Source organism: Corythoichthys intestinalis, chromosome 6 (genome assembly GCF_030265065.1).
Source record: "Corythoichthys intestinalis isolate RoL2023-P3 chromosome 6, ASM3026506v1, whole genome shotgun sequence".
Classification (NCBI taxonomy): Eukaryota; Metazoa; Chordata; class Actinopteri; order Syngnathiformes; family Syngnathidae; genus Corythoichthys; species Corythoichthys intestinalis.
Genome location: NC_080400.1, coordinates 52,587,139 through 52,599,395, shown reverse-complemented (window position 1 = coordinate 52,599,395; position 12,257 = coordinate 52,587,139). Strand labels below are relative to the sequence as shown.

The window sequence follows — 12,257 nt, the reverse complement described above, 5'->3', positions numbered from 1 at the left end:
TCCCCGGCTTCGGAGAATGTAAACAAACCAAGAGGCGTGATAGCTAGCCGACATGCTAACCCGAACCGAGTGATGTTTCAAAGTCTTTGAAGCGGAAAATCACACATAACTAGCCTGGATTATTTGACATGACGACCCCGTTGTCGATTGTCTTTGCGGATCGGCAAACCACCCGGCGGAGAGCATCAGTGAATCAAAAATCCATCTCCCGGTTGGCTGCATATGGATTAAACAACATTTCTGCTTCCAGCAGCTGTGTGAAGGACGACAAGTAATAAGGTAATGAATCCAGTTGTGGCCAAACAATAGCATATGACGGTTAGCAAAGTGTGGCTAACCCCCCACCCCAACCAAACTCCTGTGGGGGGTTACGCCAGCGACTGAAAGCTGGGCCCATGTTTATCCATATATAATGGTAGCATCTCTTTTTTTCCTCCCCAGACAAAACTTTTTGTCTCTTGTTGCTCTGCCACCTTTGCAGCATTCAAGCGAAAGCGTTCGGATCGACTTCCGCCTTTATAATGAATGGGGAAAGGGTGAAGTGAAGTATGCCATAAAGCAGTCAGTTGTAGTCTATTGTAGTTTTTTGTGTGTGGCAGGATTCCTGCCACCCTCCTAAAAGTTAATTAGTGCCGGTGAAAGCGATACAGACCCCCCCTCAACATATAAAAGAGGTGTCATTCAACTAGAGTCCCTTTCAAACACGCCAAAATACCGTGAAAATCGCGGGATTTAAACGGGTAGTGTTTATGTGTGAAAACAATTTCCTGGGTCGACTGACACGGAGATTACGTGGATATTTCATGGGTCGCGTCTTAGTATAATGTCAGGGACTTTCCCTGTGTGCGTGAAATCAAGCGTTAAATCCTGGGTCACTGCACGATGGCTGATGGCGTAAATATCAAGGTGGGCCGATCGTCACTTCCTCTTTCTTCGCAGTAAGATGAAAAGCGGTAAACAAACATTGCAAAATGATCAATAGAGCAAGCTGAAAGTCGCTAAATTAAACTTAAGACATAACGAAATTAAATTCCTATTGGATCGTAGACCCGAGGAAGAGAGTCCATCGTCCATCTTTGGAAATGTGTGGTTTATTTTGTTGCTGATGTTAGGGTCCGCTACTGCGAAAACAAGGTTGTACTTCAAAGCACAAAACAACGGAGGGACGCGTTCAAAGGTTTATTGAATACAAACAAAAATACACATGATTGCGAAAAAGGGGGAATAGTGGGGGTCGTGACAGTAGGTCAACGGAGCTCGATAATACTAACCTAAGCGGCAGGCAGAGGGCCGATAAGACAACAAAAGAAAAACAGTACACTCAAATACCAGCACAACGTAGGGGATTTCAAAACAAGCGAGGCAGAGGTGTCGAATGGAGTAATATCTCGACACCCTTCTCTTGGATCGCCTGGGCTTCAATACAGTCTTGATGAGCTTGAATTGACTGCAGTTACGACGTCGGGAATGCTCCCTCAGTAACAAAACACGATATGACCAACATTGTGACAGCCGATAACGACCAAAAAAGACGTAATGTCCGGGTTTTATGTAGCGGCCAGAAATGGCACAATGACCTAATAATTTAATATATGCAGGTTTGTTTCAAATAAACTGAACAGGAGGCTAGGACTGGATAAAACAGTATTTATTCTGAATAAAAGAAATAAAGGACAAGAACGGGAAAGTGCATGTGCAGAAAATCCTCGTTAGTGGGCCTGGTGTAATTTAAAAACAAACAATATTTAGTGGCAAATTTAAAAGAATACTTAAAAACACAGCACTACTAAAAGCCACCTAGGTTAAAACACACAGCAAACGCCAGACCCACAAACCCTGTAAGTTGCACAATCCCGTTGACTTAATAACTAAATATAAACTGTAAAACTTTAAAACACTAATTAAGGGGGGGGGCAGTGACACCAGCCGAGTAAATGTCCTATTAAATTAGGCAGAAGACGGTAATTAATGCATATACACAAACTATTAAAATACTTTGCTTGAATACCTCCGTGAAGGATTTAGGACACACACTTTGCCTATGAAAGCCTTACAGGTGCCTAGTTGCTAAAAAGGGCTTAGTTCTCAGTCGACATTGCATATTCTCTCTGGCCAAGATGAGAAAACAAATCCTACCTGTGTGCAAGCCTGCATGAAGACTGGAAAAGAACACACTGGTGAGTGGTGTGGAGGGGGGGCAGCACATCACATGGGTTACACAACCAGACACTGCTATGATGAAGGCTAACTGCACATAAAAATGTCATTGTGAACATGTGACGGAAACTATTGAGCATTTGCATCTCGTCTCGTTAGATAAAAACTCGCATTTAAAACACATATTTAGCTCGTTATCGTCTCGACATCGTCATGAAAAAAAGTGTTCGTTGACAAAATATTTTCATTAATATTGTTGACGAAAACAACACTGACACTAATACATAGGGATGTGACAAAATATCGAAATGGTGATATATCGTGATACTTTGTATCCCAAAAGGTTATCGATATGCTCCTGTCAAGAATCGAGATATTGTTTTAAGAAGGTGTCAATTAAAAAAAAAAAAAAAAAGGGCTGCCATTGATGGTGCTCAACGCCCGATGCAGTTAGACTGGGAACGTTCGTTCATTCAAAACCAGAGCATTCAGTCATTCGGTCCGATTTGCGGGGCATTTACAGGTCGCTTGCTTTTAATTTTAGGGCATTTACAGGTCACATACTGTTGAGTTTGAGTCACTGCCTATTCATTTGGGTGATTCCCAGGTCACTTCCTGTTCTGTAACGCAAAATAAACAGCAAGTGACCCATAAAATAGCCCAAAATTAACAGGAAGTAACTGAAAATCAACAGGTAAATGACGTTAAATGGCCCAAAATTACTCATTGCCTGGCATTGTCTGCCACTGACGGCCATAGACGTTCAATCCATTTGAACTGGGAGGGTGGCAGCGAATGAGCGTTCATTCGCTGCCACCCTCCCAGTTCAAATGGATTGAACGTCTACTAGTGATAAACTCATTCCAATTCACCGCAGAAGCTTGTTTTTCTGTTTATTAGTTTTTTGTAGAATATCCCAGAATGATTTCCTGACCGATGTATCGAAAATCGTTGTATCGCTATATCGTCAGATCATTGTTATCGTGAGCTTTGTATCGCAAATCATATCGTATCGTGAGGTACCAAGAGGTTCCCACTCCTAGTGATACAATAACCATGTTATTTAAAAAATTCTTCAATACACAAGGATGAGGGAACATACTGTATATTACACAACTTCTACTACATGAAGCTTAATACCCTGAATAATGAAAACAAGACTACAGTATATGCATGCATTATTAAACATTTTGGTCCACTATTTTGTACAATTTTTTGATTTGAGCGAATCTTACTTTTGCTTTTGTGTTTGCGGTTTTCCATAAATGAAGAGTCCTCTCTGAAAATGGTTTTGTTTTTCTTAAATCTTCCTTAGTGACTGAAATTTGACTCGTGTCAAACATACTTGGATACACACCTGTTGCTGTTAACATGATACATCAAATGTTGGTGTCACTTTGTCTCTCACATTCGCTTTGCTTAACTATGATCATACGGTACAAAAATAATATGAAAGATTATGTGTGTCAAATCTAAATTGGGGGGGGAAACTACATTACTCGGCATGAATTCACTTGTTCCACAAGTAGTGTCTCTGGATTGTAAAACCTTTACTGGACAAACACGTGAATGTGATGCTTAAATAATTCATAGCCTCAGTTCTCCGACCTTCACTTACTCTACACACACATTTACGTTGAGCTGTATTTGTGCGAGCTGCTGAGCTAACTAATGCTAACTATTTTCCAGAGACCGGGTGAGTCTGCTTTTCTTGGTGCATTCTCATCTAATAAATGTTACTATAAAAAATAATTAGATCAGGGTTACAGCTCCTTATGCTGTAATTTATAAAAGTATATGACTTGTATAGTGCTTCAACGATTAATCAATTAACTTGAGTAATTTGATTAGAAAAAAAGATTCAAAATAAATTTTGCTGCTTTGAGTATTTGTTTAATTAAAGTGGCGCTGTAATGTTTTGTTTTGAAAGTGTTTGTATTTAGTTTTTTTGGAGTTGATACACCGCCAGGTGGCAGTGGCAACAGTGAATATGATATAGCTCATTTCACGTGGCAGAATCCGGCTGCTCCCTGTTTAGACCAACATAAGCTGTTTTTTTTTATGCATTTGTAATTAAATTTATAGGTATATTTAGCTATTTTTTGTGGGAATATGTGTTTGAACCATTTGTTAAGAGCATTGTAAAAAAAAAAAAAAAAAAAGTTAGCATTTTATAGTATTTACTGTAAGCTAGCGGACTTTTGCGATGTAAATTAGCCAATTGTTCTTTTGTTGTATTTAGATTCTCATTCATTCATTTTTTTTTTTTATACCGTTTGAGGCTCAGCTCAGGTATTTTAAAATTTTATGCTCCTTATCCGATTACTCGATTATTCGAACGAACTAGTTCATTGATTAACCGACTACTAAAATAATCGATAGTTGCAGCACTAGACTTGTAGTTCAATTAATGGATGTTTAAAATGAAAATTTAATGTAATATTTTAACTGATAATGTTTACAGATGAGGAATATTCCCACAGTTCTACGAAGTGGAATTGACCAATATACCGTAATTTTCAGACTATTTAAGCCACTACTTTTTTCCTTTTTGAATCCTGCGGCTTATAGTCCAGTGCGGCTTATTTGTTGATTTATATGGGTTAATAGGTAATACTTTATTTGACAGCGGCGTCATAACACTGTCTTAAGACCGTCATAATTATGATATGATACTATCATGGGCATAACTGAATGCTTATGTCATTGTCATCCAGCAAATTATGTCACTAACTCCATTTATGTCCAGCTTGGATCTTTTACATCCATTCAAAAGTGAGATAATGGGCCAGATAACACTAAATAACATCTGTTATAAGCATTTATATATGCTCATGACAGTCTCATGTCATAATTATGATTGTCTAATGACAATCATATGGCGCCACTGTCAAATAAAGTGTTGCCAAATACTATTACTAGCAATTAATAAAACAACTGGAACAGTAACTGAAGAAATAATTAGCACAGAACATAAATTTTGATTACTAATTACATCTGTAGCGCTGTAATGCATGCTAGGAGGCATGTTGGACAACAACAGTGTTGACAGCAGGTGGCAGCAGAGGTTGACTGGCTCCCCCAAGGGAGCAGTGATGGCCAAATGAAGGTTCTTGAAGCAAGGAAGCTTTGCAGCCAATTGGGTCAAAGCTTCATTGTGGTTCATTTGGTCTTATGGCAGTCGTATGACGCGTATGAAATGCTTGCTGCGTCTCAAACGTCACTATAGAGGCTCAAAGCTTTGCCAATGCTGTATATTGTAATGTAGTGGTAGCATCTGTTTTTTTTATTGATTCACCCTACCTTACCTAGATACAGTATAGAGTGGATTAGAAAATGTTTAACTGTTATTTTATAATCTAGATCAGTTCTTATATATTTGCGTATTGCTTCTTACCATGCTCATCACTGCAGATTTTTAAGTGCCAAAAGCATAACTGATTCCTCTGACAGCTGTGTGACTACTAGGATGGTGTCTCCTGCCATTGCATTGGCTTTCCTACCCCTCCTGCTGACACTGCTCATCCGATACCGTTTCTACTTTGCATTGTTCTACCGAGCGGTCCTGGTCCGCCTTTGGAAGGATTGTGTGACTGGTCTCAGCCGAGAGGAGAGGGCCTACCAGTATATTCTCACACATGCCACACCCGGGGACCCTGACAGCATCCTGGAAACGTTTGATGAGTGGTGCAGCAAGGTGGAGTACATCAGTAACATTGGACCTAAGAAGGGTGAGCTGAGCAGCTTTAGAATACACTACTTCAGGGGTCAGCAAAAAAAAAAAAAAAAAAAAAAGGAAAATAAAACCTGATTACAGTTAGTGCCCGGGTTTGACTTTATGACGCTGGAGTCTCGCCCGCCAACTGTCAACAGTCGTGTTTTTTGGGGGGGGTTTTTGTCGCACAAACAGTACCTTGTACCTCACAGTATCTTATTTTTTACTTTATTTCATTAAATATAACTGTTCTGCCCTTTGGCGAAATGTGTATTTGATTATAATGTTGACTTTTGTTTCGTGATGCGTTTTTTTTTTTTTTTTTTTTTTTGGCGCAGGAAGCATAGAGTAAGAGTGCATGTACACACGAAGAAGAACATATTTGCGCACACGAAGGAGAGCACACATGCACACACGTGGAAGAGCATATTTGCTCCCACAAAGAAGTCGCGGAGCCGAGTGAGAGAGGGGTGAGGGGGTTACAGTTTAACTTGCTGTCTAGCAAGGATTTAGCTCCAATGTCTTTGCAAGGACAGTACAATGACGTATAACACATGTTTTTGGATGGTTATTTTAAGAATTAGGGGGTATTTAGGGGTCCTTAAAAGGTTACTTCAGATTCACGCGGAAATTTGGGTTACTTTGCCAGCGTAGGAATGGAACTCGTTCGTAACCTGGGGACCATAGGTGGAGTTTGACTTTTGGGGCAGGGGGTTGAGCGTTTTTTTTTTTTTTTTTTTTTTTTGCTTCCCATCATTCTTTAAGGGAATTCTAAATCAGGCCGCTTAGGACAGCGATACTTTTCACCAAGAATGTGATTTTTATGATCTTCATGTGATGTAAAGCACTATGAATTGCCTTGTGTTGAATTGTGCTATATAAATAAATTTGCCTTGCCTTGCCTTAATTTTAAAATCATAAATAGGAAAGTCAATTACATGTAATGACACTATTCGGCCACCAGAGGGTGCCTGCCCCGCCCCCCTCTTATACTCCGGCGTATGCCTGGGGACTACCTGTATTTTTTTAAAACATATTGTGGCACTTATGAAATTTAACAAAGGAATTTAATTCAACTTAAGTAAGCAGAACAAGTCAGGCTTACTTTCTTTGAAACAGAACAGTCACCAACTATGTAAAGAAACGGTGCCATTTGAAAGGTAGCACTGTAACTTTACATAGTTGGTGAAATCATGGCTGTGTGAGTGTTCTGTGAATAAAAGTGTATAAAAAGTGAGCCTGGCTTGACTAAACCGGGTAGATTGTGAAAGGTTGCTGACTCCTTCTCTAGTTAGTGACTCAGTCCTTCAATGCACTTTAAGAATGTTAACATTTTGATGTTAACCTTTATGCCTAATAACTCTGTCAATGCATATTTTGGGAGGAAATTAAAAATTATTATGGAAAACCAATAGTGAATTTGCGGTTCTGGTGTATGTACATTCATACTTCATGTACAGGAAAGATCCTGGACAGGCTGATGATGGAGCAAAGTCCTCTTACAGTCCTGGAATTGGGGACACACTGTGGCTATAGCACAATTCGTATGGCCCGGGCTCTACCGCTGGGTGCAAGGATCTACAGCGTCGAGATGGACCAGAGGAATGCTGCTATTGCTGAAAAGGTCATCCGACTGGCTGGCTTTGATGACGACACAGTGAGAGAGATGATCATTGTTTCTATTCATGGCATTAAGTTGATGAGATTTACATTGTCTTTTGGATGTAAGAAATGTTTCTCATCAATGAGGTGGAGCTGATTGTGAATCCATCAGACGAAGTGATTCCACGCCTACGGTCTGACTTTGGTTTGGAGAGGCTTGATTTGGTATTCATGGACCACTGGAAGAAATGCTACTGTAATGATCTGCAGGTAACTGCAACATTGTGGTTTAACACCGTACACTGATAGCATTTAAAAATGTTGGGATATAGGGGTCAGACTGATAAGTAACAAAAAAATACAAAGAAGAAAAAAACATAAATATTGATAATCTGTTCCCTCAGACTTGAAACTGCCTGAAATATTTTTTTAAATCCACAGCAATACATTTGCTAAAGACATTTCAGTTGTTTTTGATATTTCAGAGCTGTTTTCCATGAATAAATCTACATTTAACCTTCATGTATCATAAAATTGAATTTAATCAGATTTCTAATTTTGGTCGAAGTCATTTTTTTTGTGTGTGTATTTAGTGTAACTTTCATGTTGCTTAGAATATATACATTTTGCTGCCTCATATTTTAGGGTTAGGTTTCTGTCGAGTTTTTAACAACATTTCAGCTTTCTGTGTGACAGTATTGTTTTATTGTAGGCCAGCAAGTATTTTTTATTTGGTCCAACTGTCAGCATCTTTGGTAAAGGTGAGACAGTAAATCGAGACTATTTTCATTCATATGTATAAAGAATTCAGGGATTTAAGCATTTATTCACAAGACGTTTCAACGTAAAAAGCTCTTTGTGGTGATAAGACAGCGCCACAGTGGCCTAAAGACTAGTAGCATATTCAACATATTTACGTAAAATAAATGCTAACTGCCCGGTTCTTTGCTCTTTTAACCAAGAATGGAGACAGTTTAACGTCATTATCTATAAAGAATTCAGGGATTTAAGCATTTATTCACTAGAATTTTCAACGTAAAAAGCTCTTTGTGCTGATAAGGCGGTGCCACAATGGTCTAAAGACTAGTCAGCACATTCGACTAATTTAAGTAAAATAAATGCTAACTGCCCAGTTTTTTTTTTTTTTTTTTTGCTTTTAACCAAGAATCGAGAGTGTTTTACATCCATATCTACAAAGAATTCAGGGATTTAAGTATTTATTCACAAGAATTTTAAACATACAAAGCTCTTTGTCTTTGTTTCCACTCGGTCAGCTTTGACAGAGATAGGCTCCCTATTAATCGGCCTCGTGCCCCGTGTCCCGTCAATATATTATGAAGATATTATGAATACAGCATTTATATTTGTCAGTTTAAACCTCATGCTCTGAACAAGGCATTCTTAAGTAAGTGCCTAAATGTTACAATGTAGCAAATAAAGCAAAATTGGCAATTATTTCCTGGGAAAATCATCTTTTAAAAGTTAATTTAAAAAAATGAAATATCTGAACTGATATTAACACCCATTTTTGTTTTCAGTTTTCTTACTTTGAACAAGTTATCGACTAAGTGACTGAAATTTTCAATAAACTACAGTTGTGCCTCTACTTACGAACGTCTCTGCATACAGAATTTTCAGGTTAAGACACGCCTCAATGGGAAAATATTGCCTCGTTTTGAAAGAAATGTCAAGATACGAAACGAAACAAAATATGGCTGGTACTTGCAGCTCCCAGAGTTTATTGAACGTAACATACTTATACTGTAGCTGCTCTGTCATTGGCTATTGCCTAGCATTCCTGGTATCCATTTGGCTAAGAGGGACCTCTACTGTATGTGTATGCGTGTATCCCAGCGTCCTCTTCATTCGCCCGTCCTGTTACGACAGCTTTACATGGCTGTATTAACTTTTATTCTTTACTGTTTTTTTTTTTTTTTTAACATTATGCAGAACTCAGATTTTATTTTTATTGTGCAATAATCTTCTTTTGACTTTTAGTTTACCTGCCTTGCACACACCCACTCGCCTCACTCACAAAACTGAAATATTTAAATTACTTTACTGGCAGGTGTGAAAGCCATTCCAAAGTGTGTTATTGGTCTGTGTGCATTTCTTTAATATTTCAGGAGGCTGTTGAGGTTAAATTTTGCAAATGAATAAAGTTTCCAAATAGTTGATCACACTGTGATCACATTGTGACTGGCTGGCAAGGCTCTAGATCACCCTTCCGATGAATGGTGGAACACCTGTAGTAGTAGAAGTAGTAATAGGAACGATATTATCTAAAATATGTCATTTTTTTCATGTGTCGTGCAGAGTTCCTGCTGTTACCAACCATGATAATAACTTGTTGATTGCATTGCAGATGTTGGAAGGTTCTGGTCTCCTTGGGAAGGGATCTATAATTTTGGCAGACAACGTGCTGTTTCCTGGTGCTCCAAAATTTCTCAGACACATTCGCAAGAGCAGCCTGTATGAATGGAAGATCCACCGTGCCACATTGGAGTACAGCAAGGGTATACGGGATGGAATGGCAGAGTTGGTGTACCAGGGGATCCAATAGAACAATACTGAATGGGTTGGAATGGGGGGGCAAAAATGCATAGAACAAGGGTTAATTGTAGGGGTATAAATCACCAAATTCATGCCATACCAATTCTTTGTGTGATTTTTCCTGATATTGCAGTCTGCAGCGATTCAAGGCCCTTGAATCGATTTAATACATTATGTACATTAAGATTTAACAATAAATCAGCTACTTATCCACTAAATCAATAAAACCGCAAAGCAATTTTGATGCCTTTGAAAATTTTGTTACTGAAACACTTCAGGCAATGAAATGGAATGAAAACCATTCTTTTTTTAATGACATTTAAAAGTGTTGGTGGTATGCAAATTTCACATTTCTTGAGCTTTTAATCATGTTACAGTCATGGACGAAATTATTGGCACCCCTGGAATTTTTCCAGGAAATACAGCACTTCTCACATGAATGAATGCAATTACAAATATTTTAGTATGAATGTGTTTATTTCTTGGATGTGCATTGGAAAAACACAAACCAGCTGAGGAAATAATTCAAAACTGACACAATTTTAGACAAAACTCAAAAAATAGACTGGACAAAATTGTTGGCACCCTCACCTCAATATTTGGTTTAACATATCTTGGAAGAAAAACCAAAGCAATCAATTTCTATTACCATCAACAAGATTTGTGCACCTCTCAGATGGAATTTTGGACTACTCTTCATTTGTAAACTGTTCCAGGTCTCTCAGGTTTGAAGGGTGCCTTCTTGCAACAGCAATTTTGAGATCTCTCCACAGGGTTCAATATGATTAACATCTGGACTCATTGATGGCCAGTGTTCTCCAGTGCTTTGTCTCCAACCATTTCTTGGTGCTATCGAAGGTATGTTTTGGGTCATTGTCCTGTTGGAACACCCATGAGCTCTGACGCAGATCCAGTTTTCTGACACCACACCCTTCATTCCGAACCAAAATTTTTTGATAGCCTCCATATTTCATGACTCCTTGTACACTGTCAAGGCACCCAGTGCCGGAGGCAGCAAAACAACCCCAAAACATCATTGGACCGCCACCATTTTTGACATTAGGCACTGTGTTCTTTTCTTTGTAGGCCTCATTCTTTTTTTCTGGCACTGGTCTCCAAACATTTCTTGGGGCTATATGGTGTCCAATGTAGATTCTTGACTCTTGACACCTTGTCCAATGCAGATTCTTGACTCTTGTCAAAGTGATGATGGTGTAACTTTTGTTTGGTGCTGTTCCAGTGACATTTACAAAGATGACTGCCTGAAGAAGACATCAAAATTTCCTCACTCCTTGATGATATGGGGCTGCATGTCAGGCAAAGGCACTGGGGAGATGGCTGTGATTAAATCTTTAATAAATGCACAAGTTTACATTGAAATTTTAGACAGCTTTCTTATACCTTTAATTTAAAATATGTCATTTTCCAAGATGACAATGCATCATGCCACAGAGCTAAAACTGTTAAAGCATTCCTTGGAGAAAGACTCTTCTAGTCAATGCCATGGCCTGCAAATAGCCCAGATCTCAACCCTTTTGATAACCTGTGGTGGAAATTGAAAAAAAAAAAAAAAAGGTCCACAGCAAGGCTCCGACCTGCAAGGATGATCTGACAACTACAATCAAAGAGAGTTAGCATCAAATTGATGAAGAATACTGTTTGTCACTCATCAGGTCCATGCTTCAGAGACTGCAAGCTATCATAAAAGCCAGAGGTGGTGCTACTAAATACTATAGATGTGTTTTGATTGTTATTTCATTGTTTCTCATGATTCCATATTTTTGTCCTCAGAATGGAGTGATTCTATTTTTATTTTCCTGAACCTGCTCTATAAAAGTAACATTTACTGACCACCACAATGTTTTTTATTCATTTCTTTTAGTGTTTCTGAATGCTAAAGAGTTGCAGTTTTGAACTAATTCTTTTTTTTTTTTTTTTTTTTTTTTTTTTTTTTAGCTTTTTATCCGAGTTCTACATAATAAAATGTCTGAGTGAGTGCTCGTCCGAGACTGGTGAATCCGTACTTTTTGCTAGGGGTTGTATGATCTCAAAATTGCTGTTGCAAGAAGGAACCCTTCAAATCTGAGAGACCTGGAGTTCACAAAAGGAGAGTGGTCCAAAATTCCGTCTGAGAGGTGCACAAAACTTGTTGATGGTCCTAGGAAGCGATTGCTTTTTTGTTATTTCTTCTAAAGGATGTGCAAACAAATATTGAGGGTGCTAACAATTT

General features: G+C 38.5%; 1 protein-coding gene across 1 annotated transcript; it reads left to right on the top strand.

Moving 5' to 3' along the window:
• Positions 1 to 3,787: 3,787 nt before the first annotated feature.
• Positions 3,788 to 10,081, top strand: tomt (transmembrane O-methyltransferase). Its single transcript, XM_057839788.1, has 5 exons — positions 3,788 to 3,853; positions 5,611 to 5,888; positions 7,333 to 7,529; positions 7,622 to 7,744; positions 9,840 to 10,081. Exons 2-5 carry the CDS (start codon positions 5,627 to 5,629, stop codon positions 10,035 to 10,037), a joined length of 780 nt encoding a protein of 259 aa, XP_057695771.1. The 5' UTR covers positions 3,788 to 3,853; positions 5,611 to 5,626; the 3' UTR covers positions 10,038 to 10,081.
• The last annotated feature ends 2,176 nt before the right edge of the window (positions 10,082 to 12,257 follow it).

What these genes read in the sequence shown, in the direction of transcription:
- tomt (XM_057839788.1), top strand. Translation starts at nt 5,627, where the DNA reads ATGGTGTCTCCTGCCATTGCATTGGCTTTCCTACCCCTCCTGCTGACA. An exon ending in CTGGCTTTGATGACGACACA is followed by an intron (nt 7,530 to 7,621) that starts GTGAGAGAGATG and finishes CTCATCAATGAG; the next exon opens with GTGGAGCTGATTGTGAATCC. An exon ending in GCTACTGTAATGATCTGCAG is followed by an intron (nt 7,745 to 9,839) that starts GTAACTGCAACA and finishes ATTGCATTGCAG; the next exon opens with ATGTTGGAAGGTTCTGGTCT.